General features: G+C 53.4%; 2 protein-coding genes across 5 annotated transcripts; one reads left to right on the top strand and one right to left on the bottom strand.

The window, feature by feature from the left end:
• The first annotated feature begins 473 nt into the window (after positions 1-473).
• ACTMAP (actin maturation protease) lies at positions 474-6,764 on the top strand. Of its 3 annotated transcripts, XM_065899330.1 has the most exons (7): positions 474-793; positions 3,391-3,459; positions 3,979-4,103; positions 4,474-4,603; positions 4,698-4,768; positions 5,577-5,836; positions 6,714-6,764. In XM_065899330.1, the coding sequence occupies exons 1-7, from the start codon at positions 474-476 to the stop codon at positions 6,762-6,764; spliced, it is 1,026 nt and encodes a 341-aa protein (XP_065755402.1). The 3 variants fall into 3 exon arrangements, with proteins under 3 accessions (XP_065755402.1, XP_065755401.1, XP_065755403.1); XM_065899329.1 differs by lacking the exon at positions 6,714-6,764 and having other exon boundaries at positions 5,577-5,899; XM_065899331.1 differs by lacking the exons at positions 4,474-4,603; positions 5,577-5,836; positions 6,714-6,764 and having other exon boundaries at positions 4,692-4,762.
• A 1,817-nt stretch (positions 6,765-8,581) lies between these two features.
• ITPKC (inositol-trisphosphate 3-kinase C) lies at positions 8,582-23,228 on the bottom strand. Of its 2 annotated transcripts, XM_065899245.1 has the most exons (7): positions 22,068-23,228; positions 17,771-17,870; positions 15,457-15,670; positions 13,985-14,189; positions 11,731-11,832; positions 10,692-10,763; positions 8,582-8,785 (listed from the first exon to the last, which is right to left on the bottom strand). In XM_065899245.1, exons 1-7 carry the CDS (start codon positions 23,226-23,228, stop codon positions 8,582-8,584), a joined length of 2,058 nt encoding a protein of 685 aa, XP_065755317.1. The 2 variants fall into 2 exon arrangements, with proteins under 2 accessions (XP_065755317.1, XP_065755318.1); XM_065899246.1 differs by lacking the exon at positions 10,692-10,763.
• Between the last annotated feature and the right edge of the window lie 2,270 nt (positions 23,229-25,498).

A 25,498-nucleotide genomic window follows, 5' to 3' on the forward strand; every position in this document is an offset into this window, starting at 1 on the left:
GGTCAGCTCTAAGGTTCCAATCTCGGGTCTCGGATGCGAAGGGGCGATCTATTCTAAATGCCCCAAGTCTTTAGCACTGGGGCCGTAAATCCCACGCTTTAGGTGCCTCGTCCCGAGTCTGCGCTTTCATGTCCTGAAATTGAACACCAGGTTTCCAAATCTAGCCAGGGATAAGAAGTTAACTCCTACTAAGTGTCACTCCTTGAGCCCTGCATCCCAACTTATACCACAAATCTGGTTCCACATTAAAGGACCCCGTTAACCCTCAGATTCCTTGTGGTTTAAGTCAGCCTCAATCCCAGCTCCCAAGGTTCCAGATTTTAGCCCTGGTGTTTTCAGTCCCACTGCTCAGGCCCCAAAATCTGGAACTCAGTTCTAAAACCTTCAAAATCTCCATCCCTGCGACCAGCACATTTTGGAGGATCCTTCCCTCTCTCATTCTCCATCTTCCAACCCAAGTCACAGACCCCAAAATGATTTCTCCATGCTCTCCTTCTTTAGAGCCACAAATTCCTCCTCCCCAAACCCCTGCATCCCAGTCCTCCATAATTCCACCTCCTCCCCTACCCCCAAATCTCCCGGAATTAGCTTTTCCACCCTCTCCCTCAAGTCTCCAGACCCCTATTCCCCCACCACCCCCACTGCCGCCTCCACCCCCTACCACCAGGTTTTCTCCCCCTCACGTCTTCGGCTTGGAGAAGAGCCAGCTCCTGAAGGAGGCCTTGGAGAGGGCCGGCCCAGTCCCCAGGAGCAGAGAGGACGTGAAGAGGCTCCTGAAGCTGCACAAGAACCGGTAGGGTCCCCATGCCCCTTCCCTCCCACCCACCCAGGGTCTCACCCAACCACTTGTCCCCAGATCACTGCTGCCATCTCCTCTTGGGGTTTCCCATTTCCTCAAGGTCAAACAGTCTGACTGCCTCAGCCCCCTTCCTTAGACCCCCTTCAGTGGCGGTGTGTCTTCAGCAGTGAGGAAAGCTGCCCTCACAAGAGCACCTCGTCCAGTGGGAGAGACAGATCCCTCCCTCCACCGGTGACAGCCCAGAGTGGTCAGAGCCATGAGGAGGGAGCCCAGAGGGAGTGCCCGACCGAGGCTGGGGGGTCAGTGGGGCCTGCCTGAAGGAGGGGATCCCTGAGTGCTGTGGAGCAAGTTATGCCAGGGTACCTGATGAGGACAGTAAACAGCTTGTGCCCAGGCCCAGAGTGACATGAAAAGATGTTCTTTTCAAGGACCTGCAAGTAGTTCTTTATTGGGACAGAGGAGGTGGCACATGTGGGGTTTCCCAGGTGGGCAGGAGCAGACCACACAGGGCATGGGGTTGCAGGCGTGTGAAGGAAGGTGGACTGTCCTGAGGGCGCTGGGGAGCTGTGGAATGGATCTGTGCCCTTCCAGGGAGGGAGAGAGACCGCCTTCGAGGAGTAGAGTGGTGAGATTGGAGTCTAGGGGCCCAGGAGGAAGCTGGAGCACCAGGAGATCAGGCAGGAGGGGAGGGGGCTAGACTTGGGCCGGGGCTGAAGGGAAGAGAGACAAGTGACCTGCCCAGACTCACCAAAGAAACTTCCGGCTCTCTAGACAAGTTTATAATCTGCACTAAACGCCCCAACCATAGTGAGGCAAATTTTTTGTTTGTTTTTTGTTTTGGCTGTGCTGCATAGCTTGTGGGATCTTAATTACCTGACTAGAGATCGGACCCGTGCCCCTTGCAACGGAAGTGCAGAGTCCTAACCACTGGACCGCTGGGGAATTCCCCCATAATGAGGCAAATTTAATGCAAGTAACAACTACCTGTTGTATGCCAGGTGCTGTTCTAAGTGTTTTTACTTATTAATTTAACCTCAGCAATTCCATGAGACAGGAACTGTTTTTTCTTAATTGAAGTATAATTGATTTACAATGTCGTGTTAGTTTCAGGTGTACAGCACAGTGATTCAGAGGTATATATATGTAAAAACACACATATATACGTCTGTATATATTCTTTTTCAGATTCTTTTCCCTCATAGGTCATTACAAAATCTTGACTATATAGTTCCCTGTGCTATACAGTAGGTCCTTGTTGTCCAGTAGGTCTTATTTTATAGACAGTATGCACCTGTTAATTCCAGACTCCTAATGTATCCCTCCCCCTGCAAGATAGGAACTATTATTATCCCATTTTCCACATGAGGAAACTGAGGCTCATAGAGGTGAAGTCACTTAGCCACGGTGCTTAGGAGAGGAAGGGCATGGCACTGGGGCTCCCTGCTTTGAACCACTGTATGGATAATCATCTCCTTTCATCAGGAAGGTGCCCCCCTCAACCTTACTCTTTCACTGGCTTTGGGATAGAAATGTAAGCACATTGCCCGGCACCTCCTGAGCCCTGGTGGGGGAGAGAGGGGAGGGGTTGGGATCACCAAAATATTCTGAGTGGCCTCCCCAAGAATGGGGCTGGTGAAGCCTGTGAGGAGTCTATCAAGGTGATCTCTTAGGCCTGGAGCAGTTGTTACCTGGTTTTGCTCAAGGCTGAGTGGAAGGGATTCCCACCTTATCTAACTGCCTGAAAAACAGGTTTGAGAGGGGAAAAACATTCAGAGTTTGGGTATTGATAAAATAAAATTCATATTTTATGGCAAGACAAGAGAATATTAAACATGAAATTTTTCTTTGCCCACTGGGGCCTCCTCCCTCCCATTTAGCGTGTATTATGCGTTTGTATTAACCAGACCTCCTTAGGGGATAACATTTCTTCTTGATCTCATCAAGGGTCACAACTCCTTAGGAGACGGCTTTCCTTCTTAACTTTGTTAAGGGATCGCAATGACCCATGACCCATAACTTGCTTTGTACTTGTAGATCTGGATTGAGTAAACTGTCAATAATATGTCATTTGACATATAACCAACGCTTTGTCTCAAAAAAACATATATAACTGTGTTTTGATCTCTCCCAGGCGGAACAGTCCTCAGAGCGTTCTGAGAGACTCTCCCAGGTTATAATCCTCAGGTTGGCTCGAATAAAATTTTCTCTTTCTTTTTTAGATTGACTATTGATTACTTTTTTCATCCGTGGTGTAGAGACACCCCTTCTAATAATTTAATCCCTCTGGCTCCTAGTTGCAAAGCTTTTGCACATCCGCTTTTTGCCCCTTCAGTAACTGAGAGAAAGAGCAGGGAGCAGCAGGCAGAAGGATGATTCCCACTGAGCAGATGAGGAAACTGAGGCTGGGGAGGGGAGGAGTCTCAACAGGGATGAAGGAAGTCGGACCCAGCCAAGAGCGGCCCTCAGGCCTCAGGACAGCTGAGACCATGCTCCTCCCCTTCACCATCCGTGACACCCCACTCCCAGCCAGCCCTCGATGGGGGGACCCTAGGAGCTGGTTGCCGCGTGACCTGAATGCGACTGTGATTCAGTTTCAGAAGTGACCTGCAGTGGATCCTCTTCTGTGCTGACCTGCCCTCCCTCATCCAAGAAGGCCCTCAGTACGTGCCCTAATCCAGGACCCCAACCCCTTGGCCGGCCGTGCGTTCTGAGCCTCTGCCCTCGCCAGGCTTTGTGAGGATTGTCCCAGGAGTGTGGGAAGAGTGGGTTCACGCCAGGCAGCCTGGGGAGAAGGAGGAGGCCGAGGAGGGGAGGGAGGGGGGAACCTACCAGGTGAGGGTCCTGGGTGCATGCGCAGTAAACAGCTGGAACGAAGAAGCAAGTGAACAGACGAACCTGGTCCATTATCTCCGACTCCACCTTAGCACCTGCTCCTCCTAGAAGCCCAGGTGACATCTCTCCCTACCCTCCCACCCACACCCCCAGCCTTCCAGCCCTGGTTCAGGCCATGGCCAGCCTCTGTCCCAGGAGGGGGAGTCAGGTCTCCCCACTTGGCCTGGGAGAGGAGAAGGGAATTCCCCCAGGGCGGCAAACCTGTTCCCCACACCAGTTTCCAGGCGAGAGGGGGCCCAGGAAAGACACGAGTTAGGGGTTGGGGGGCTGGGCCTCTGTCTCCCCAGGTGCGGGCTGGTGGCCTTGTGGATGGCAGGCACTCTCCTGGCACCCCGCAGCGGCACCCCCCTGGAGAGACTGGTGCAGGTGGCCATGGAGAGAGGTTACACGGCCCAGGGGGAGATGTTCTCAGGTAGGTTGGGTGTGGAAGGGATTCAAGCCAGGTGTTCTGCAGGAGGGGACTGGAGAGCTTGGCTAGGACACACCGGGCACATAAGGGGGCTTTGTTCCATTCTTTGGGCCCTTGTCCCCCCACCGTAGAGCAGAGTGTCACAGGGTGGACTCTGGAGCCAGGCCACCTGGGGTTTCCATCCCAGCTCTGCCATTTTCTACTGTGTGGCCATGGACAAGCAGCTGACCCTCCCTCTCTGTCCCTCATTTTCTGCATTTGTTCAAAGAGGTGATGGTCAAGGCGAAAGTTATAGGCGTTGATTCCCGAAAGCCTTTGGCATGGTGCCAGGCACACAGCGATCGGTCTTTCTGTGTCTGCTCTGTCCCTGCAGTGACTGACATGGGCAGGCTGGCCCAAGAGGCACTGGGCTGCCAGGCAGAGGTGCTCTACGGCGGCCTGGGTGGTCCCAACAGAGACCACGTCCTACAGCACCTTGTCGCCGGACATCCCCTGCTTATCCCGTATCCCAGGGCCAGGGAGGGAGCAGCAGGGCAGGGGTGGAGACGGGTGGGTCCCACAGCCACACCACAGCTTTGGCCTTAACCCCAGTGCCAGCTATGACGAGGACTTCAACCACGAGCCGTGTCAGAGGAAGGGCCACAAGGCCCACTGGGCAGTGAGTGCAGGTGGGTCCCCCCTCCCATGCCCTAAGCCCTCACCCTGGATCTCCCCAGCCCCGTCTCCCCTCCTCACATTCTTACCCTCGCACTGGCACCTCCCCACTACCCAAGGCAGGAACCAGGATTGGGCCATCCCTGTCCCTACAGGGTACTTAGCAGGGACCTGGCCAGCAACAGGTACTTCAGTGTCCGCCAGTCAGGGTTTTCCACAAACAGAAACTCAGAGCGCAGACAAGGATCAGACAGTCTGGGCTGCAGACTTGGTCCAGCCACTTCCAGGCTCTGTGACTCTGGGCCTCCATTGCCCTATATCTGGAGATGAAGGCAAAAGTAGCACCCACATCTTAGGCAGAGGACGTAAAACTCTTTGAATGGTGCCTGGTATGTTACATGTCTCGGTAAGTGTTAGCTACAGTCAGCATCCTCGTCTTTGCACCTGCCTGAGAGAAGGCCAGAGTTGCACGTCAGGTGGCCTGGATGGAGGATCCCTTGTGTGCGTGCCTCTCTGAGCAGTGCTCTTCCGGACAGCTGGTGACAACTAGTTGACGATGTTTGCACTGTTCAGTGCTGCCTCGGCACCTCCCTGTGCTGACAGGCTGTTGGAGGCCGGACTTAAAATGCCTGCAGCTCTAGAGCCCAACACCATGGGTCTAAATCCCGGCCCAGCTGTCTGCCTGCTGGCCCGTGCTGACCTCTCTGTGACAGTGTGGGGATGGAGGCAGCACCTACCCTGGAGGGCTGTGGTGGGACTCAGGGAGCCCCAGCCCCTCGTCAGGGCTCAGCTCCCACTCACAGCCTCCCTCTCTCCTCCCAGGAGTCCTGCTGGGTGTGCAGGGTATGCCCAGCCTCGGCTATGAGGAGGACCCTGAGCTGCCAGGCCTGTTCCACCCAGCACCCGGCACGTCCCGCCAGCCACCATCCCTGCCAGAGGAAGGCTCCCCAGGAGCCGTCTACCTTCTCGCCAAGCAGGGCAAGAGTTGGCACTACCAGCTGTGGGACTACGACCAAGTCCGGGACAGCAACCTGCAGCTGACAGACTTCTCGCCCTCTCGGGCCGCCGATGGCCTGGAGTACGTGGTGCCCGTCGGTGGGGTGCGGGCCGGCCTCTGCGGCCAGGCCCTGCTCCTCCGACCATAGGACTCCGGCCACTAGCCTGCTGCAGCCCCGAGCCGGGGTGACGGGGCACAGCCACAGCTCAGCTGTGTCACCATTCACAGAGTGCCCCATCTTCTCCTCTGTACGACAGCCTGGGGGCTTGGGCCTCCAACCAGAGATCTTTCATGCAGGGTCCCCCCCGAATCCATCCAGTCCCAATCCTGGGCCTCAGCTCCCCCAAGCCCGTCCCCCAGTATTGGTAACCTACTCTGGGCTGGGGTTATAGCCAGGAGCCCCACAGACAAGCTCCCTCTCTGCAAGAGAGAGACTGACAAACGCTCAGACCCCAGGGCTTGTCCACCCCACCTCAGTGTCGCAGCCACCCGTTTCTGGCTGCTGTCCGCCCTCTCTCTGGACCGCCTGCTGCTTCCCAGTGTCTGTCCATGTGGAGCCAGGGAAGCCTTTTAAAACGCAAACCAGCGACTTCCCTGGCGGTCCAGTGTTTAGGACTCCACGCTTCCACTGCAGGAGGTACAGTTTGATCCCTGGTCGGGGGGAACTTGAGACCCTGCATGCCACGCGGCGCAGCGCGGCATACTTCTTGCAGGGCGGGGACTAAACTCACCCCGCCCCAGGTCACCTCCCTTACCCCAGGCTGTTCTTCGTCACGCTTTCTGCCACCAGCCAGGCATAGTGGCCTCTCAGGTGCCTAGGTGTCCTGTCTCCGCCACCCCCCAGCCCTGTGTTACAGACAATTCTGGAACTGCTCTACCCTGGCTCCTTGTCACTTCCTCTGGGAAGACTCCCTCTGGCTGAGCACCTCCTCCACCTATGTGTTCTGATTTAAAAACAAAAGCAAAAGCCTCTAAGACTAGTTATTTGTGCCAACCCCTTTACCCCCCGTTAACTCATCAAATCCTCCAACCCTGTAAGGAAGGTACTAGATCCTCCCTGTTTGACAGATGGAAAGACTGAGGCCTGAAGAAGTGCAGTCACTGGCCTAAGGTCACATGGCTGGCAAGCGGCAGGGCCGGGATTCAAACCAGGTAGATGGGGGAGGGGGGACAGGGAAAGAGAGAGAGCATTTATCGAATACCTATTGCATCCGTTCCGAAAGGGGAGGAACAGATCTGTCTTGGTCACTGCTGTGTCCCCCATGCCCAACAAAGGGTTTTATTAGAAACTACAGTGTAGTGTTTCTTACCCACCCCAGCCCTGACACCCTGGGTGGCACTATATCTGGTGCACTGTCCTGGGAGCCCTGGAGGACAGGGCTTGGAGTTGTCTTGGTCACCCCTGTGTCCGCCGCACAGAGCCAGGCACAAGAGTAGCAACTCGGTGAAGCGGATGAATGAACCCGCCCACTCTGAGCCTGCCTCTACCCCAGACCAGTCACTATCCCATCACCCCACCCGGCGCTACTGCTCCAATTACGAGCTTTGAGGCCACAAACCCCAGATGCAAAAGACAAAGGTGACTGTAAATGTGCTGTTTATTGGGGTGTCGTCATGGGAAGGCAGCGAAACAGTTTTGCCTCCTGTTCCCCAGCCCTGCCCCGTCTTAACAACTACCTCTCATATAAATAAGTATAAAGATGGTCAGTAGAAAAGGAGCACACGTCAGCTGGAAGACCACGTTAGAGCTTTGGCTAAGGGAGAGGGGGAGCACCTGTCCTCCCCAAGCCCAGCCTTGTGGGCCAGGAACCCAAAGTTAGGAGCAGGAGGACAGAGGGGCACCACCCACACCTCAGAGTGCTGGGGTCTTTGGTTTGGACCAGGCTGCAGGCCCACCTACCCTGCACCGCAGGCCCAAGCGGGGCCTCTTCACAGCAGAGGCCAGGGATGGGGGCCCTCCCGAGGAAGGCAGCTGGTTCCCAAGCCTGCTTTCCCTTTTCCTTCTGAATGCCCTTCCTGCCGCCACAGTCCGCTAGGAGGGAGGAGACAGAAAAGGGTAAAGGGCAGAAGGAGGACGTCCCGAGGCTGAGGCCTGAGGAACAAGGTGGTGCTGGTCACAGTGCTGGCATGGGACGTGGCTGTGGTTTCAGTCTGCAGGGGGGTCAGCAGAGTTCTCCCAGGAGCAGGGCAGGAGCCCATGGGGCCAAGGGCGGGTAGGACAGGGTGAACTGGGCCCTGCCCAGCGGTGGCAGCTCTCAAGCCAGTCCCAGGGTGCCACACCCTCAAAGCCTCTGTCAGCACTTGGAGGGACGCCAGATGAAGAGACTGGGCTATAACTCTCCCGGGCGGGCCAACCAAGGGCTGCTACGTTTGCTCACAAATGAGGTCTGGTTCTCGGGCCTGCGAGGGACCAGCTCGTAGAGGGAGGGGCTGACGAGGAGGCCGAGGTTACAGTCATCCACGTGGTGACAGGCCTGAGGTCACGCCCGTGCCCTGCAGTACATGCATTGTGTTCTCTCAGGGCATGTGGTTTAGTTGTGGCCTCTGCAGCCCCTCAGAAGCCTTCCTGGCTGGTCAGGGGACCCAGTCTGGTTCTGACTCACCGCAGGACCCAGCCAGGGCACGCACCTCTCGGGCTCTTAACAATCTCCCCGCCCCCGAGGGTGCGGTGCCACCTGATGGCCAAGGCCCTCTGCATCTTCTGCACTGGTCCTGCGTGGTGTGCAGTGCAACCCTTCCCATCGCTGGGCTTCAGGCCCCCATGCATCTCGGGGCCCCTCCGGCCACACGGGCACCATCCAATAAATAAATATGATGGTGGGCGAGCAGGTCAGCTATGGGCCAGGCCCTGGAGGAGGTGAATCACGTTGTCCAGGCCCCAGAGGTAGCCGTCCTCGCGGTTGCCCTCAGCCCAGGGCAGCCGGTGGCTGAGCGTCTGGTGGTCAGGCAGGGCCACTGTCTTGCCAAAGTCGATCATCCAGACCTTGGCCAGGCCGGTGTGGTCATGCACAAAGAGGAGGGAGCTGCCTACCACCTGCAGAGGGAGAGGCAGGAGGTTAGAGAGAGGGGCAGGCACTGGCCAAGGTCCCGGCCCCACAGACTGCTGGGCAGGGTGGCTGACGGCATGAACTTTGGAGCCAGGCTGCCTGGGTTCAAACCCTAGCTCTGCCACTTTCGGCTGTGTGGCCTTGGGCAGGGGACGTAACTTCTCCTTATCTCTGTGTCCTCACGTACAAAGTAGGAATAACGGAATAAGAGTACCATTTACCTCAAAGGTTGCTGTGCATATTATATGTGTGAATTAATCCACAGAAAGCTCTTAGAAGAGTTGCCCGTATAAACAAATGCCAAACAGTGTTAACTGTTATCCTTTTTCAAGCTGGGGTACAAACTCAAATGCCCGCAGGATCCTGAAGCCGTCAGAGGGGCCTGGCGGGGACTGAGGGAGTGGATAATGCCTCCCCGCGGGAAAGGGCAGCAACCACTCAGCCCCAGCCGATTGCTGCTGGTGACGCCAGGCAAGTGGCTTCCTTTGTCTGGCTTGGTTTCCTCACCTGCAGAATGGGGGTGATGGTAACTGCCCCACCTCCTGGGGTCACTGCAGCATTCCACGTTCCACAGCTCACAAGCTGCCTCGTGGAGCTGGCCACACAGCCCTCCGGAGATACCGGGTTGTTTTTTCTTTTTTAGTTAGAAATACATTCCTTCCCGTCATCTAATGCCAGGTTTGCAAGCCTCTCCCTTTTTCTAGTCGGGTTTCAGACACCAGTGCTCCCAGAGAACCCGGATGACCGGGCAAGCAAGCAGGCGGCTGTCAGCAGAGGCAGACGCTGCCCAGCTCTGGATGGCTGTTGGCATGTGGCGAGCGGCCCAGGGTTACCATGTCTCTCGTGGTGCCAAGACAAACTGGAAATCCCGATTTTACATCTTTATCACGTTTTCAATGTTGGCAACTAATTTTTTTAAACGTTTAGTCACCGGGCAGGTGAAACCAAACCTGAGGACATAAGAGGTGGGGTCCCCAGGCCTCCTCTTTGTGACTTGCGTGTAAAGCTCAAAGGCAGTAACAAGGGTGACGAGGGTGATGTTTGGTGATAACAAACGTGACCATAAAAGCTGGCACATACTGCAGGGCTCCTGTGGGCTGGGCTTTAACTATATTAATCCACTTAACCTCCGTTACACCCATGCGGCAGGTGCTACAGTTACTCTGTCCTACAGGTCAGGAGACAGGCCTGCGGAGCTGCTGCCCAGGCTCAGGTGGCTGGGATTCGAACACAGGCTGGCCTGACGCCCAGATCGGTGCTCTTTCAGAAGTCAGCGATATCAGGAAAAAGAGGAGAGAGGGGCTTGAGGGGGGAGGCGGAAGAACTTGGAGATAGACACAGTGATGTCAGCACGGACTTTCTGAGACAGCCCCAGAGAGATGAATGTTTCCAAAGAGACACAGGCTGCGGAACGGAGAGAGAGGAAAGGGGAATGGGGACAGCCACCAGATGAGGAAGGCAGGTAACAAGATTTGTAAATAATCATGGGTATAAAATAACCACAAGAGCTAGGAGTCGAGAGCCCCTCTGTGCTCCTCACGGCGCTCTGCATTTGCTCATCTCCCACCTCAGCAGCTCTATAAGGAAGGTACTATTGTTCCTCCCCACGGCAGGAGGAAACTGAGGACTGAGAGGGTAGGTCATATGCCCAGGGTCACACGGCAGAGCCAGCCTCATCCCAAGGCCACCTGGCTGGGGTCCATGCTCCTAACTGTCCCACCTCCCTGCAATCCCTCGTGCTGCCTACCCTAAAGAAGCAAACCCCAAAACTCGGGGCTTCCTTTTATAGCTTTGGCCTGTGACCCCGTTGGTGGTTTCTGCTGAGTACCACCTGGACCCCGACACTCCCCCTCACACAGGGCCCTCTGTTCCCATGGTGGCCACGGCTCGCACCTCGTGGGTCTTGAAGAAGGGGGAGTTCTCCAGAGCTTCACGAAGTTCCTCTAGGCGTGCCACGTACTTTTTCTGTGCATGAGAGGGAGGATTTCTTGGTTAGCTTATGGATTTTGTGGGTCCTTACCCACCTTGAGATCTGACCTCATCCCATACCCCCAAAGGAGTAGGCATACCCCAGCCAGAATGGGGTAAAGGGGGCCATGGGGAAATGGGGGGGGCAGGGGTTGGATGCATCAGGGTGGCACAGACAAGACTGTGGTTGGGGACTTCCCTGGTGGCACAGTGGTTAAGAGTCCGCCTGCCAATGCAGGGGACACGGGTTCGAGCCCTGGTCCGGGAAGATCCCACATGCCACGGAGCAACTAAGCCCGTGCACCACAACTACTGAGCCTGTGCTCTAGAGCCCGTATGCCACAACTACTGAAGCCCGCGTTCCTAGAGCCTGTGCTCCACCGCAAGAGAAGCCACCACAATGAGAAGCCCGCACACCGCAACAAAGAGTAGCCCCTGCTTGCTGCAACTAGAGAAAGCCTGTGTGCAGCAACGAAGAGCCAATGCGTCCAAAAATAAATAAATGAACACAATAAATGAAAATTTAAAAAAAAAGAGCGTGGTTGGTAGATTACATGAATACCCACAATTCCTAGCAGCTCCTCCCACCAGGAGGTGAAGTCTTTCCCTTGTAATCTAGTCTTGGTCTTATGACTTGCTTTGGCCAATAGAACATGGCGAGAATGATGGTGGCCATTCTGAGCCTAGCCATCAAGAGGCTTTGCTTTTTCACTTGTTTTCTTGGCCCGCTGCTTCCACCGTGAGAACAAGCCCAGGCTGGTCTGCTGGATTGAGCCAGGAGCCGAGACAGTGAGGCAGCCACCAGACATGAGAGCAGGGCCCTCCCACCAGCTGGCCTGACGGTGAGCAATGCCAGCCAGTGTCAGCCAACCTCGGCCCAAGGCAAGAGACTGTTGACGTGGGAGGAACAATGATGGTGGTGGTCCTAAGCTGCTAAATTTGGGGGCATAGGTGTCCCGCTCACCAGGATTGCGCGGTTCCCATCCACAAAGTCCTCCAACATCTTTGTCACCTCCTCCAGCTTCCGCATCTTCTTGAAGTTAGTGCTGCAGGTCCCATCGGCTTTCTACAGGATGAGGGGTGGCATACCTTTTCCTTCCCACGCCCAACACCAAGCAGCCTCAGGCACTTCCAGGGGCCACCTACCCACCTCCAGGCTCACCTGCTGTTCAGGGGAGGCTAGCCCACCTGCCTAGCCCCAAGTCATACTCCTGAGCAACCAGTCCTTCAGGTCTAACCTTGAACCCCCTGGTTGAGCCAATCTAGCCAGGTGGGCTTTGGAGCCGGGTGGATCTGGCTTTGAATCATGGCTCTGCTAATTCCCAGCTAGGTGGCGTTAAGCAAGTCACTTCACCTGCCTCAGCCTTGAGTTCCTCATCTGGAAAATGGGAATTGTGTTCGCATCTACCTCCTGAAGCTGGCGTAAGGAGGAGGAGAGATTGGGTGTGTAGGATACACTGCACAGTGCCTGGCACATGGTAAGTAAGTACTCAGTAGAAGAGACTAATGTTATTTTTTGTCTGCGAGGGGCACAGAGAGCCCCCTGAGTCATTCTGCCATGCTGTGCCAGGTGCCCTGTGGGCAATGGTAACAGCACAGGTAACAGCACAGATGAGGGATACACATACTGAATAAGATCATCACAAAGGGAGATAAGAATAATGGAGCATAGGGAGTTATAAGGAGGTAAAGACCCTGAACTAGTCAGACGGAACTCAACGAGGGCTTCCCAGAGGAAGTGAACTTTGGAAGGAGTCAGGAGAATGACTGGGAGTCAGTCAACCAGGGGAACAAGGGAAAAGTACTCCTGGCACAGGAAACACCACGTGCAGAGGGCCTGTGGCAGGAGAGAACAGGACTCTTTCAAAGAAATGAAAGTGCTTCACTGTGCCATCTATAGGGGGCTGCGGCACATCCACAAAGAGCTATTAAAGAAGGAATAGGAAGGAAGGGAGGGAGGGAGGGAGGAAGAGGATCTCCTATCTCTCTACGAAATGATATGGGAAACTCTCCAGGACTATGCCACCTTTTGTAAAAACGAAAAAGGGAGGAGGGACTTCCCCCGTGGTCCAGTGGCTAAGACTCCACGCTCCCAATGCAGGGGGCCCGGATTCCATCCCTGGTCAGGGAACTAGATCCCACATGCCGCAACTAAGAGTTCACATGCCACAACTAAAAAGATCCTGCATACTGCAACTAAGACCCAGCGCAGCCAAATAAATAAATTTAAAAATGGGAGGAAAAGGTAGTATATACAACTGCATTTGTTTGTAAATACAGGAAGAAATATAAGAAACTGATAAAGTGGTTCCCCACGAGGAGGGGGTGGTAGAGGGACAGAATGGGAAGGACGGCAACAGGGTTGGGAGAGAGATTTCTCCTATATACCCTTTTATAATATTATTTTGACTTTCGAGCTGTGTGAATAGCTATTCAAATGATTAGATTTAATTTACAAAAAAAAGAAAGAAAGGGGCTACCCTAGGGGCGCAGTGGTTAAGAATTCGCCTGCCAATGCAGGGTACATGGGTTCGAGCCCTGGTCCGGGAAGATCCCACATGCCGCAGAGCAACTAAGCCCGTGCACCACAACTACTGAGCCTGTGCTCTAGAGCCCATGAGCCACAACTACTGAGCCTGCGCCCAGAGCCCGTGCTCTGCAACAAGAGAAGCCACCGTAATGAGAATCCCGCACACCGCAACGAAGAGTAGCCCCCGCTCTCCGCAACTAGAGAAAGCCCACGCATAGCAACGAAGACCCAATACGGCCAAAAATAAATAAATAAAATAAACAACTTTTGAAAAAAGAAATAAAGAAAAGAGAACATTTTTCTCCATAAGGAGGAAAAAGCCCCTCCAGCTGCCGTGTTGGATGATGCATCAGAGGAGGTGAGACCAGCATCTGGGAGGCCAGGGAGGCTGAGTCAGGAGAAGATGCGGCTGGACTAGGACAGGGTCTTGGTCTTGGGGAGGGGAAAGAAGATGGAATCAAGAGACCTTCAGGCAGATGGGTAAACAAAACTTGGTCTGTGATAGACACAGGGGTAAGAGAGAAGCAGGAACCCTCCTAGTGCATCTTTCTATCCTCTGCAGTCTCCTGCTCTCTCTCCAGATCCTGCTTCTTTCCCGCTTTCTCTGACACCCTGGTTCCTTGGGAAGCCCTGCCTCAGATCTAGCTCTTAGCCCTCTACAAACAGGCTAGCAGCTCCTGGCCCTCACCTTGATGCCCTCGATCCGGAAACCCAGGGTGGAGGTCGAGCTCACGGTCTCCCTCCACTGCATGTAGCGGGGCTTGGTGACTGCACCCTGGGCATGTTCCTCAGGGGTGGGGGCCCCAGGGTCCACAGCCACCATCTTCTCATACATGTCCTTCCGGGGCCGGGGCCGTTCTCGCGCCTTCACCAGCTCCTCCTCCAGGTAGGTCCTGGGACACAGAGGATATAACAAGGGAAATTACGAAGAACAAAGCTGGAGGACTTACACTCCCCGATATCAAGGCATGTTCTAAAACTACAGTGTGGCACAAGAATAGACAAACAGATCGATGGACCAGAACAGAGTCCACAGACAGACACACGTACGTTCACCCAACTTATGACAAAGAAGGCACCACAATTCAGTGCGGAAAGGGCAGTCTTTTCAGTAAATGGTGCTAGGTCAGTAGGATATCCATATGGCGGTGGGGAGAGGGGAATGAACCTCGATCCCTGCCTCAGACCATATACAAAAATTAAATCTAGGTGGATTGCAGATCTAAATGTGATAATTAAAACAAAGCTTGTAGAAGAAAACATAGGAGAAGATCTTTGTGACCTTAGAGTAGGCAGATTTCTTAAACACAAAGCTACTAGCCATAAGGAAAAAAATTGACAGCCTGTACTAAATTAAAAGTCCTTCTCGGGACTTCCTTGGTGGCACAGCGGTTAAGAATCTGCCTGCCGGTGCAGGGGACACAGGTTCAATCCCTGGTCCAGGAGGATCCCACATGCCGTGGAGCAACTAAACCTGTGCGCCACAACGACTGAGCCTGCGCTCTAGAGCCTGCGAGCCACAGCAACTGAAGCCCACATACCTAGAGCCCATGCTCCGCAGCAAAAGAAGCCACCGCAGCGAGAGGCCCGTGCACTGCAACCGCAACAAAGAGTAGCCCCAGCTCGCTGCAACTAGAGAAAGCCCACGCGCAGCAACAAAGACCCAACGCAGCCAAAACTAAATAAATAAATAATTAATTTAAAAAAACACTTCTGTTTATCAAAAGATGTTAAGAGAGTGAAATGGGAGAGTTGGAGTGTGTGTGTGTGTGTGTGTGTGTGTGTGTGTGTGTGTGTATCTCCAGCAAAGGACTTGTATCCAGAATATATAAAGAATTATACATCTTTATAATAAAAAGAAAAAGAGAGACCAGTAGAAAAATGGGCACTTTTCAAAAGAGGATATCCAAATGGCCAATCAATGCTCAAGTTGTTTGGTCATCAGAGAAATCGAAATTAAAACCATAACTATTCACCAGCATAGTTAAAAGTAATAAAACAGGTAATACAAAGTGTTGATGAGAAGATAGAACAGAACTCTCATACACTGATGGCGGGAAAGGATGCCGGTACAACCGCTTTGAAGATTGGCTTGGCGCTATCTTCAAAAATGTCCCCCCCGACCCTTCACCTCTGCCCCATGGCTGCCCCTGAACCTACCTGCTGCCCATCTTGCAGTCCATGATGGAGGGGTTCTCAAAGTCTGCCAGGAGATCTTCCATCTGGTTGAAGGCCTGGCCATCCTGCTGCACCATGCCATAGTAGGCTGGCACGAAAGGTCGCAGGGGGTCGCACATCAGCTGCTCCAGGCTGCGCTGCTCATACTGACAGAAACGCTTTAGAATCCAACCATCCTCTCCTGCCTGGAAGTTCCCTATGAGCAGCCGTCAATGAGAGGGTCAAAAACTGAATGAGCAAGAGAACCCCCCCACCTCCTGTAGGTATCAGGTCCTGGCCACCGTCATCTTGCCTGACCCTTCCGCAATACCTTCTCTCCCTACCAGCAATTCTCAAAATCTTGGCCAGAGGTGGTGAAGGAAGGACCTAGTTCTGCATTTGGTTTAAACAGAGGCCTGTTCACAGCACACTGTGTCCTCGTTTGTTTTGTAATTTTGGATTGTGAGCTCTCCATCAGCAATGGGAATTTCTGTGAGATCTGAGTCAAGAGCATGGCTCTCCCAAGCAGATCTGCATTTGCTTCTGCCTGGAGTCCCAGAGTGCTAACCATCAGGGCCTTGTGAATTTACAAATCTGGCATTTTGTGGGCCACGCAGATGGAGAAGATCAGAATTACAAATTCTTATTGAGGCAGGTAGTATTTTCAGATTATATTTTCCAAAGATGGCTGCAACAGTAGCTCATGTCCCACATGCTCTTCTAGAATTTTGCCACTCCCACCAAGAAGTGGAATCTAATTCTTTTCCTCTTGAATCTGAGAGGGCTTATGGCAGAAGCAACACTGTGACTTCAGATCTAAGTCATAAAAGGAGATGCAGCTTCCACTTTGTTGGCAGAGACACTTGCCTTTCAAGTCCTGAGCTACCATGTAAGAAATCTGATTATTCTGAGGCTACCATACTGTGAGGAAGCCCAAGCAGCTACACATAGAAGTCACATATAGGCTTTCCAGCCGGCAGCCCCAACTGAGAACCAGCCAACAACCAGCATCAACTGCCAGGTGTGTGAATGAATGAACCTCCTAAGGTCTCCAGCTTGCAGCCTTCGAGTTGTTCTAGCTGAATTCCCAGGTATCACGGCGCAGCAACAAGCCAGCCCTGCCATGCTCTGTCTGAATTCCTGACCCAAAACTTATGAGTGTAATCAAATGATTGTTTTATTCCACTAAGTTGTTTGTTTGTTTTTTTAAACCACCACTAAGTTTTGAGTTTTTCATTTTTGGTATTTTTTAAACTCAGCGATAGTAACTAGAATACATACAGATGGCAGGCCTGTGTCTACAGTTTTAGGGGGGCCTTGCCTTTCTCTGACTCAGTTCTAAGGATGAACAGGCAGATAAGTTCTCTTCCTGCCTCCCTTTGCTGGTGGGTACAGTTGGTCTAGTCCAGCCCATAGCCTGTTTTTGTAAAAAAAAGCTTATTGGAACACAGACACACTCACAAATTTATATATTAACTATGGCGGCTTTTGTGCTGCAACAACAGGGTTGAATAGTTTATATCTATTCTCTAGCCCTTTACCAAAAATGATAGATTCTAGGCCTTGTGCTATTATGTGCTGAAGAGATTGTGCTGGGTCCTGGGGAAAAAACATTATAGCTGTTGTTTATTGGGGGCTTACTCTGCTCTGGCCACAGGGTGAGGACAGGGACTGGTAATTGCCATTTATGAGGGGTCTGTCTCTCAATCTCAATATACATTGCAGTACACAGGCCTCTCACTGTTGTGGCCTCTCCCGTTGCGGAGCACAGGCCCCGGACGCACAGGCTCAGCAGCCATGGCTCACGGGCCCAGCCGCTCCGCGGCATGTGGGATCTTCCCGGACCGGGGCACGAACCCGTGTCCCCTGCATCGGCAGGCGGACTCTCAACCACTGCACCACCAGGGAAGCCCTCAATATACATTTTGATTTTAACCCTTTAGTTTACCCTGCAAGGGAGGGACGATTATCTCACACTACAGATGAGGACACTGAGCCCCAGGGAGGGAGAGTAACTTGCCCAGAGTCATCCACAAATAGAGAGCGGAACTCGGATTTGAGCCCAGGTCCATCTGTCCCCATGGTCGAAGATTTGCCCCCTGCCACCGGGATAACAGGAAACAGCCCTCCATCCTGATGTATAAATGGCCCAGCCCAGGCCTAAGCACTTTCCATAAAAGCCCCATGAGCTGGAGACTGTCACCAAGCCCATTTTACAGATGGGGGAACTAAAGTACAAACGGCAGTTCCTTCCCCGTCCAGGCGTCTCTGCCCAGCCCTGCCTGTCCCCCACCCGCCCTTCTCCCCCCACGCTCACCAGAGTGGCCAGACAGCTGGACCCAAGGGTAGTGTTTTCGGAAGGAGACCATGAAGGGCGAATACTTCAGCACTGTCTTCAGCTTCTTCCACGGTTTGTTCTGTGTGGGGCAGAAAGGGTGGGGTCAGGGCTAAGGCCGGGGATGGAGGGGGATGGCGCTGCTGCCATGAGAGGGAACCAAGGTGGACCGGGGGTCCTTAGGGGGGCTTCCTGGGATCCCTGGGCCCAAGCTGGTTGCAGTGAGCAAAGCTCACTGACTTGTGCAATCACAAACTCCCCAGAGGCCTCAGCAAAGGCAGAGAAGAGTCTCTATTTGTCTCGGCATCATCACTTTGTATCTGTGTCTCTCTGTCCTTCTCGAAGGAGCAGAGATAGGCTAGGTTGTGTTGCAGTCACCAGCAACTCCCAAATCGTCCCCCAACATATATACATCAAAAAGGTGGTTCCAGGGAAAATGATAAAGGCAGGAGTTGATGAATGGAGGCCGAACCACAGAGAGAGACAGAAACAGAGACAGATGACAAAGTGATGACAAAGACAGACAGGGACAAAGATGGAGACTGCAGCAGTCATGACAGCTGCTTACCAAATAGCTCCAGCCTGTCCCCCTACCAGGGATATCCCCGCCCTCTTGAACTTAGCTTTGGCCAATGAAATGTGAGCAGAAGTGTCACATTTGGGTGGAAGCCTTAAAGCCAACCAGTGACTCTCCATGTTCTTTTCCCCAGTGTAGAAAGGGGTGGGGGACTGTAGGAAGAGAAACAGAGGCTGAGTGAAAACAGCATGGAGCAGGGCCGCCTCAGCCACCACCGACCCACGGTCAATGTGCAGTAGGAATGAAAATAATCCTTTGTTGGGAATTCCCTGGTGCTCCAGTGGTTAGGACTCCGTGCTTTCACTGCCAAGTGCCTCGGTTCAATCCCTGGTTGGGGAACTAAGATCCTGCAAGCCTCGGGGCCAAAAAAAAAAAAAGAAATCCTTTGTTGTTCCAAGTCACTGAGTTTGGGGGCTGTTTGTCACTATAGCAAACCCTGACCTCTTCCAACTGACACAGAGATAGGCACAGAGTTACTAGAAGAGAAAGAAATATAGAAAGACAGAATGGGAAACACAAAGTAATGACAGAGAAAGAAAAAGAAACATAGATGCAGAGAAAGACAGAAAGAGAGCCACAAAAAACCAGAGAAGCAAACAGAAAACAAGGATTTAGTTGTATCACGTGGACTCAGGCAAGAGCTTCTTGAGACCTGGTTACTGCCTGATTCACTGCATTTGCATATGCACGCACACGAATATCTTCTCTGCTCCAAGCACACAGCAGGCCCTTAGCAAGGATTGGGAGAATGAGTCCTCTCCAGAGAAAAAAGCTATGTGGCTCATCTCCCCCCACCCCGGGGTCAAGGCCATGTTCTCTCCTACCCCCCAGAGCCCAGCTACCTAGCAGACATCTAATGGATGGTGGGAAGGTCAAACACAGGCAGGGGTTGGACTGAAGGATTCAGGAAGGGCTATTCCCTTCCCTCTCCAGCTGCCAGCCGTGAAGAGGAGGTGATGAATAAAGGTTCCTGTTTACTAAGCACCTGGAACATTCCAGGCACAATGACAAAGGCTCAGTGTGCCATAACCTACTTAATCCTAAAAACACAACCCCAGGAGGACTGCTGACTGTGTTACAGAGGCGGAAACAGAGACTCAGACGGGTGGAGTCACCTGCCTAAATCACACAGCATAGTGCTGGGGTTCTACCTCTGGTCTGACTCCACTGCCCTGGGCTTATCCATTTACAGCCCTGCTAGATTACAAGTCTTGAGGGCAGGGACTGGGGTTGTCATGGTTACAGCTGTGTCCCCAGCCATGGCCTGACACACAAGAGGTGCTCCAAAAATGTAGCTTGGGTTGAAGGAGGTTGATTAGATGTCTTTTTTTTTTTTTTTATCATAAGCAGGTTCAGTATCTTCTCTCTCTTTTTTCTTAGATCTGATGGTTAATCTGGGCTTTCTCAGATGGCTTCATCATGGCCTCAGCTCACATCTCCTCCTCCTCCAGGAAGCCCTCTCTGATACCCCAGGTCTGGCCAGTCACCTTCTCTAGATTCCCACAACCCTCTGGGCTTCCCCCATCCCAGCCCTGAGCACTCTGAGCTGTCACTGCCTGGTGATGGGTCTGTATCCTCCACCGGCCTGGGAGCTCCATGCGGGCAGTGTCTGGGTCACTACTGTGTTCCCAGCAAAGCCAACATGGGGCCAAACACAAATTAGGGACCCTGGGACTGTCTGTTGTCTGATTAGGAGGACAGGATGGATGTGAGAAGGAAGGAAGGTGGGGGAGGGGGGAGAAAGTAGCTGGGCCTTTAAGGTCAGATGGGATTTCAAAATGAAGCAAGAAGGAAGCGAGGGGTATTCTGGGTGGTGGGAACAGCTTGAGCAATGAGCGGAGGCAGGATGGCTGCAACATGTTCAGGGAACAGGATGTACTTCGGCTCCCTTGCAGCAGCAGAAGGGATCAGGACGGGAGAAGGGAAGCTGAACGTAGAAAGGAGCCTGGAGACAGGAAGCTGTGAACACAGGACTGAACTCCTGATCGCTATCAGGCAGGACCTGGGGAGCCATGGAAGACTCTGGAGCCGGGAACGTTGAAAAGTTAGTCAGAGCTGGGTTTTGGAGGCAGATTCTAGGGAATGAGGAAACACTGGAGACAGGGAGGCCTGGGAGGAAGGCAAGTTAGGGACGGATCCACAACGTGCAGGGGTGAAAATGACTGGGTTTTCAACTAAGCCAGCACTGAGTTAGAATCCAAGCTCCGACCAGACGTGGCCAACTCTAAGCAAGTGACCTCACTTCTCTAGGCCTTAGTTTCCCCTCTGTAAAATGCAGATAATAATAATCCCAATCTTATAGTGCTTTTATAAGGATTCAAAGAGTTAACACACATATAGCACTTGGAAAAGTGCCTGGTATTCAGTAAGGGTTTGAATCTCAGCTCTGTGTCTTCCAAGGTCTGTGACCTTGGATGAGTCTCTGTGCCTCAGTTTCTTCGTCTATAAAATGGGGATCATAGTATCTACCTCATAGGGCTGCTGTGAAGATTAAGATGAGTTAATATAAGCAAAGAGCTTAGCACAGGGAATTCCCCGGAGGTCCAGTGGTTAGGACTCTGTGCTCCCAATGCAGGGGGCGTGGGTTCGATCCCTGGTCGGGGAGCTAAGATCCTGCATGCCTCAGAGTGTGGCTGAAAAAAATAAAATAAAAAAGAAAGCTTAGCACAGGGCTGGGCATGAGCGAGTGATAGCTGTTATTTTTGTTTCTTCATTCACTCCAGCTTAGCTGCTCTGAGATGCCAAGGAGATGAGGGAGTAGGCAGAGGGAACAGCAATGGCAGAGAGCCCCAGAGGGTCAGTGCCTTGGCTCCGGCACAGGCAGGCTGGGGCAGGTCTACCTCTTATATCTGTGGCCACATGTGTGAGCTCGTTCCTAAAGGGAAGCATGTGGGGTGAGGGGGACTCAGGGCAGATTCCAGCCAGGGGCCCCAGGACAATGGGAGGACCCAGCAGGCAGACCCACCAGAGGCTCTCACACCTGCCTATGCGCTGACCCTCCCTCCCTGAACCTGCCCTGCCGGCCTTCCAGATTCCCCAGAGAACCGCACCCAAGCTGTGGATGAGGGTGGAGGATGTAAACAAGAGTGTGCTGGAGCACCCTGGGGAGCTGGGGGGCAACGCAATGGGGAAATGGGAGAGTCACTGGCCAGGCTGGGGGTCCCTTAGCATTTTGGCTTCACACAGCTCTTTGAGAATCTGATAAAAGCTGGGAGCTCACTCCCTACAAAAGTGAATGAGCTAAGGGGTGGTGAAGGCTGATGACCCTTTAAGGCAGCTACAGGCTCCAGACTTAGAAAAGTCGGTAGAAAGTGCACCCTTCCTGTCTGTCTGAACTAGTGTTCTTTAGAGTTTGGGGTCACAGACTGTGATCCAACAGAAGTCACAGACCCTTGCTGCAAAAACATGTGTATACACACACAGTTTCACACAATTTCAGGGATTCCTGGGTACCATGAAGTTGGCCAGCAGCCATCCATTTTTGACCCCAGGACTGGAGGCAGTGGGTGAGGGGAAATGAAGAGAATTAGCAAGAGGCTGCCTGGAGGGGGTTAGTAACCCTGCTGTCTGGATGGAAGAGGTGCCTGGAGATGAAATTGCTGGTGGAGTTCTAAAGAACTTCTCAAAGGAAAGGCGGGGACGGAGGCGGGGGATACGGGATCTGTGGGGATGTGGCTCAAGGGCAGGATGGGTCCCACTCACCCCAGACCTGTCCTCGGGGTCGCTGGAACCTCCACCCCCGGCCACCACGTCATCCTCAGACTCGTCGAAAGAGGAGGCAGAGGAGAAGCCTCCACTGCCCCCTTCAATCTGGGAGGGGGGTCCCACTGGCTGAGCCTCAGGCTCAGGGGTTTCAGGAGTGATGATGAGGCAGGGCACAGGGGTCAGGGGGCAACACTCCTGGTGAGAGTACAGGTGAGTCACCAACTCCCCGTGTTCTGGTTCCTCTAATGAGCCATCTTGCTTGGGCTCCCCCAAAAGGCAGTCTGTCCCAGGCTCTGTCTGGGGTCCATGAGTATCTTGTGTCTGGGGTCCATCAGTGCCAGGCCGTGGCCAGAAGCCATCAGTATCTTGTTGTGTTGGGAAACCATCGATGTCAAGCTGTTTCCAGGTTGTTTCCGTATCCTGTTGTATCTGGGAGCCATCAGTGTGCTGCTCTATCCAGGGGTCTTTGGTATCCTGTTGTGTCCTGGAGCCATCAGTGTACAATTCTTTCCAAGAGCCATCAGTATTTGGCTCTGTCGAGAGAGAGGCCCCTTCTGGCTGAGTCCGGACGCTGGACCTGTTCTGGTGGGTCCAGAGGTTATCAGCCCTGGGCTTGGCCCTCTCTGGCTGGGTCTGTGACCCATGTATTTCTAGCTCTGCCCAGGGCCCATCAACCCCTTGCTGTGCCCAGAGGTTAGCCCTCTCTGGCTGACACTGGAGGTCAGACCTGTGTGGATCAGTCCAAAAGCCATCTGTCCTAGTCTCCGTCCAGTCACCGGCTGTCTCCAGTTCTGACCAGTGGCTGCTCCTTTCTGGATGTGTCCGGAGGATGGACCTGTCTGGCTCCGTCTTTTGGCTGGGCCGCTCCGTCCCCGCCCCGGAGCCAGCTGCTTCAGGCTCAGCCTGTCCTTCGGTCCCCGACTCAGGCCCGAGGCCGGCCCTCTCGGGCTCGGTGTGGAGGTTGGACTCCTCGGTCCGGGCCCGGGGCCCGCCCCTCTCCGGCCGCCCCGCCGGGCCCCCTGCGCCGGGCCCAGGTCGTTGCTGCCCCGGCTGCCGCCGCCGCCCCCCTCGCGTCGCCGCCAGTCCCATGCGGGCTGTCCCCGGCAGCGCCCCAGCCTCCGCCTCGCTCAGGTTTCCCCGGCACGGGCAGCGCCTCATGCCCGCTCCCTGGGTTCGGGATTTGACCGGGCCCAGCCCCTCCTGCCCCTTTAAATCCCGCGAGGGGTGTGGCTGGGGAGCCCCGACTCGCGGGTTCCGGCCCGCGGAGCTCCAGCCAGCCCAGCCAAGCAGGGGTTAACCGATACTTTCCCCCACCCCCCCACCCCCGCCCACAACTCCCGGGAAAGGCCCCGAAGCCCCGCCTCGCCGGACGTGACGTAAAGGGGTATGGGCCTTGTCTGGCTCCTCCCGTCTCCGTTCGCGCGGAGAACCGCGAGCGCCTGGAGCTAGTCCAGGTTAGGTGTGGGGCGCCGGGATCCTGGTCCCGGATCAGTGGGGCCCCTCGCAAAACCCTCGCAATTAACCCTACGTCTCCACACCCTCGAGTGACTAGTTTAGTCTCCCTATAACCCCCGGCGACGAGTCCGGCAGCGTGCCCATTCTTCACGCAGCGCCGGGAAGGACTTTCGAAGAGTTGGGAATTCTACTTGCGTGAGTTCGAGACCCGCCTCTGCTAGTTCCTAGCAGTGTTACCTTGAACGAGTGACTTCCTCTCCCAACCCCCTGCCCCAGCCCCAGACTCAGTTTTCTCACCTGTAAAATGAGGATACATTATATTACTTTACTGTTTTGAAAAATGTGTGTTCAATGCCACAAGAGCCAGTCACTTTTACCAACTGGGAAACTGAGGCCCAGAGCAGTGAAAGAATTTGCCTAGGGTTAAATGACGGGCAAAACCAGGGTCTTAATCTCTGAAGCTAGAACGCCTGGTTTCAAAGCTTGGCTCCAGCACTTACTTCCTGGATGACCTCTCCCAACAGACTTGTCTCTTCAGAGCCTCCATTTCCCCATCTGTAAAAAGGGTTGTTATGGGGATTTTTATTTATTTACAACAGCATTTACATTTGTATACTTGCTTTGTGCCAGGCGCTGTACTTACCGCTTTATACCCAAAATCTTGTAAGGTAGGGTTGATCATCATCCCCATTGCACCGCCAAGGAAACAGGCACAGAAAGGCAAAGCGGTGAGTCAAGATCACACATCTAGGGAATTCTGACAGTCCAATGGTTAGGACTCTGTGCTTCCACTGCAGGGGGGCTGGGTTCGATCCCTTGACGGGGAATTAAGATCCAGCAAGCCGCCTGGAGAGGCCAAAAAAAGGGGAAAAAAAGATCACCCATCTCAATTGTGTAGATTTGAACTTTGGCCCATCTAATCCAAAATTTGGGTCTTTGGTCACTATTTTTTTTTAATATTTATTTTTTTTTTTATTTTGGCCGAGCCAGGTCTTAGTTGCAGCATGCATGCGGGATCTATTTCCTTGACCAGGGATCAAACCCCGGCCCCCTGCATTGGGAGTGCCTTACCCACTGGACCACCAGGGAAGTCCCTTTGGTCACTATCGAGTGATACAACTTGATTTTGAGGCTGGGGGTGTTGGAAGAAGAGCCGGAAGTAAGAATATTTTCTGTAAATCAGTCCTGCCTCTGCTCAGAATCCTCAGTGGTTGCCATTCTACTCAGGGAAAAAGCCACAGTCTTCACCATACCTGAGCTGGCTCTGCTTACCTCCCAGACCTCATCGAATCCTTTTCCCCTTACTCACTCTGCCCATTGGCATCTTTGCTATTTCTCTGAGATATCTTCAGCACAGGGACTTTACACTGGTTGTTCCCTCTGCCTGGAACATTCTTTGCTCAGCTATTTCAATCGCTCCTTCCCTCACCTCCTTCAGGTCTTTACTCAAACGATGTCTCCTCAGTGAGGCCTTTCCTTTCCACCCTATTTAAACGCACACTCTTCCCTCCTCTCCCTGCCCTTCCCTGGTTTGTTTTTCTCTTTAACAAGTGTCACCTTATTACATATACTTATGTATTTTATTGTGCCTCTCACCAGAAGCCAGCACCAAGAGGGCAAAGATTTTTGCCTGTATTGTTCCTTGCTGTGTCCCCAGTGCCTAGAAAAGCAAATGGTAAGCGCTCAGTAGAAATTTTGAAAAGAATACTTTTTCTATAACAAATTTCTCTCATGTATAGAGCTCTTGTTCTGTACCAGCTCCGTGCCAACCTCTCTACAGACACTGTTTCACTGCATCCCTTTCTCACTAACACTGAGCAGGAGGGGATGCCATGGCCCCACTTTATAAATGGGGACACTGAGGCTCAGAGCTCTGCCAGCCTGTAGTCTTTGCTTGTAGCCACCAGGCTATTTGATATGATCTCATGTATCTGATACCAGGCTTGGTACCATGAGTCACAGCCCTGTAGGAT

The sequence above is a fragment of the Phocoena phocoena genome, chromosome 20 (assembly GCF_963924675.1).
Source record: "Phocoena phocoena chromosome 20, mPhoPho1.1, whole genome shotgun sequence".
Classification (NCBI taxonomy): Eukaryota; Metazoa; Chordata; class Mammalia; order Artiodactyla; family Phocoenidae; genus Phocoena; species Phocoena phocoena.

What these genes read in the sequence shown, in the direction of transcription:
- ACTMAP (XM_065899329.1), top strand. Translation starts at nt 474, where the DNA reads ATGATTTCTCCATGCTCTCCTTCTTTAGAGCCACAAATTCCTCCTCCC. An exon ending in GGACATCCCCTGCTTATCCC is followed by an intron (nt 4,604 to 4,697) that starts GTATCCCAGGGC and finishes CCCCAGTGCCAG; the next exon opens with CTATGACGAGGACTTCAACC. An exon ending in CCACTGGGCAGTGAGTGCAG is followed by an intron (nt 4,769 to 5,576) that starts GTGGGTCCCCCC and finishes CTCTCCTCCCAG; the next exon opens with GAGTCCTGCTGGGTGTGCAG.
- ITPKC (XM_065899245.1), bottom strand. Translation starts at nt 23,228, where the DNA reads ATGAGGCGCTGCCCGTGCCGGGGAAACCTGAGCGAGGCGGAGGCTGGG. An exon ending in GACTGCAAGATGGGCAGCAG is followed by an intron (nt 14,190 to 15,456) that starts GTAGGTTCAGGG and finishes TCTGTGTCCCAG; the next exon opens with GACCTACCTGGAGGAGGAGC. An exon ending in CCTTCTTCAAGACCCACGAG is followed by an intron (nt 8,786 to 10,691) that starts GTGCGAGCCGTG and finishes CTCCCTCTGCAG; the next exon opens with GTGGTAGGCAGCTCCCTCCT.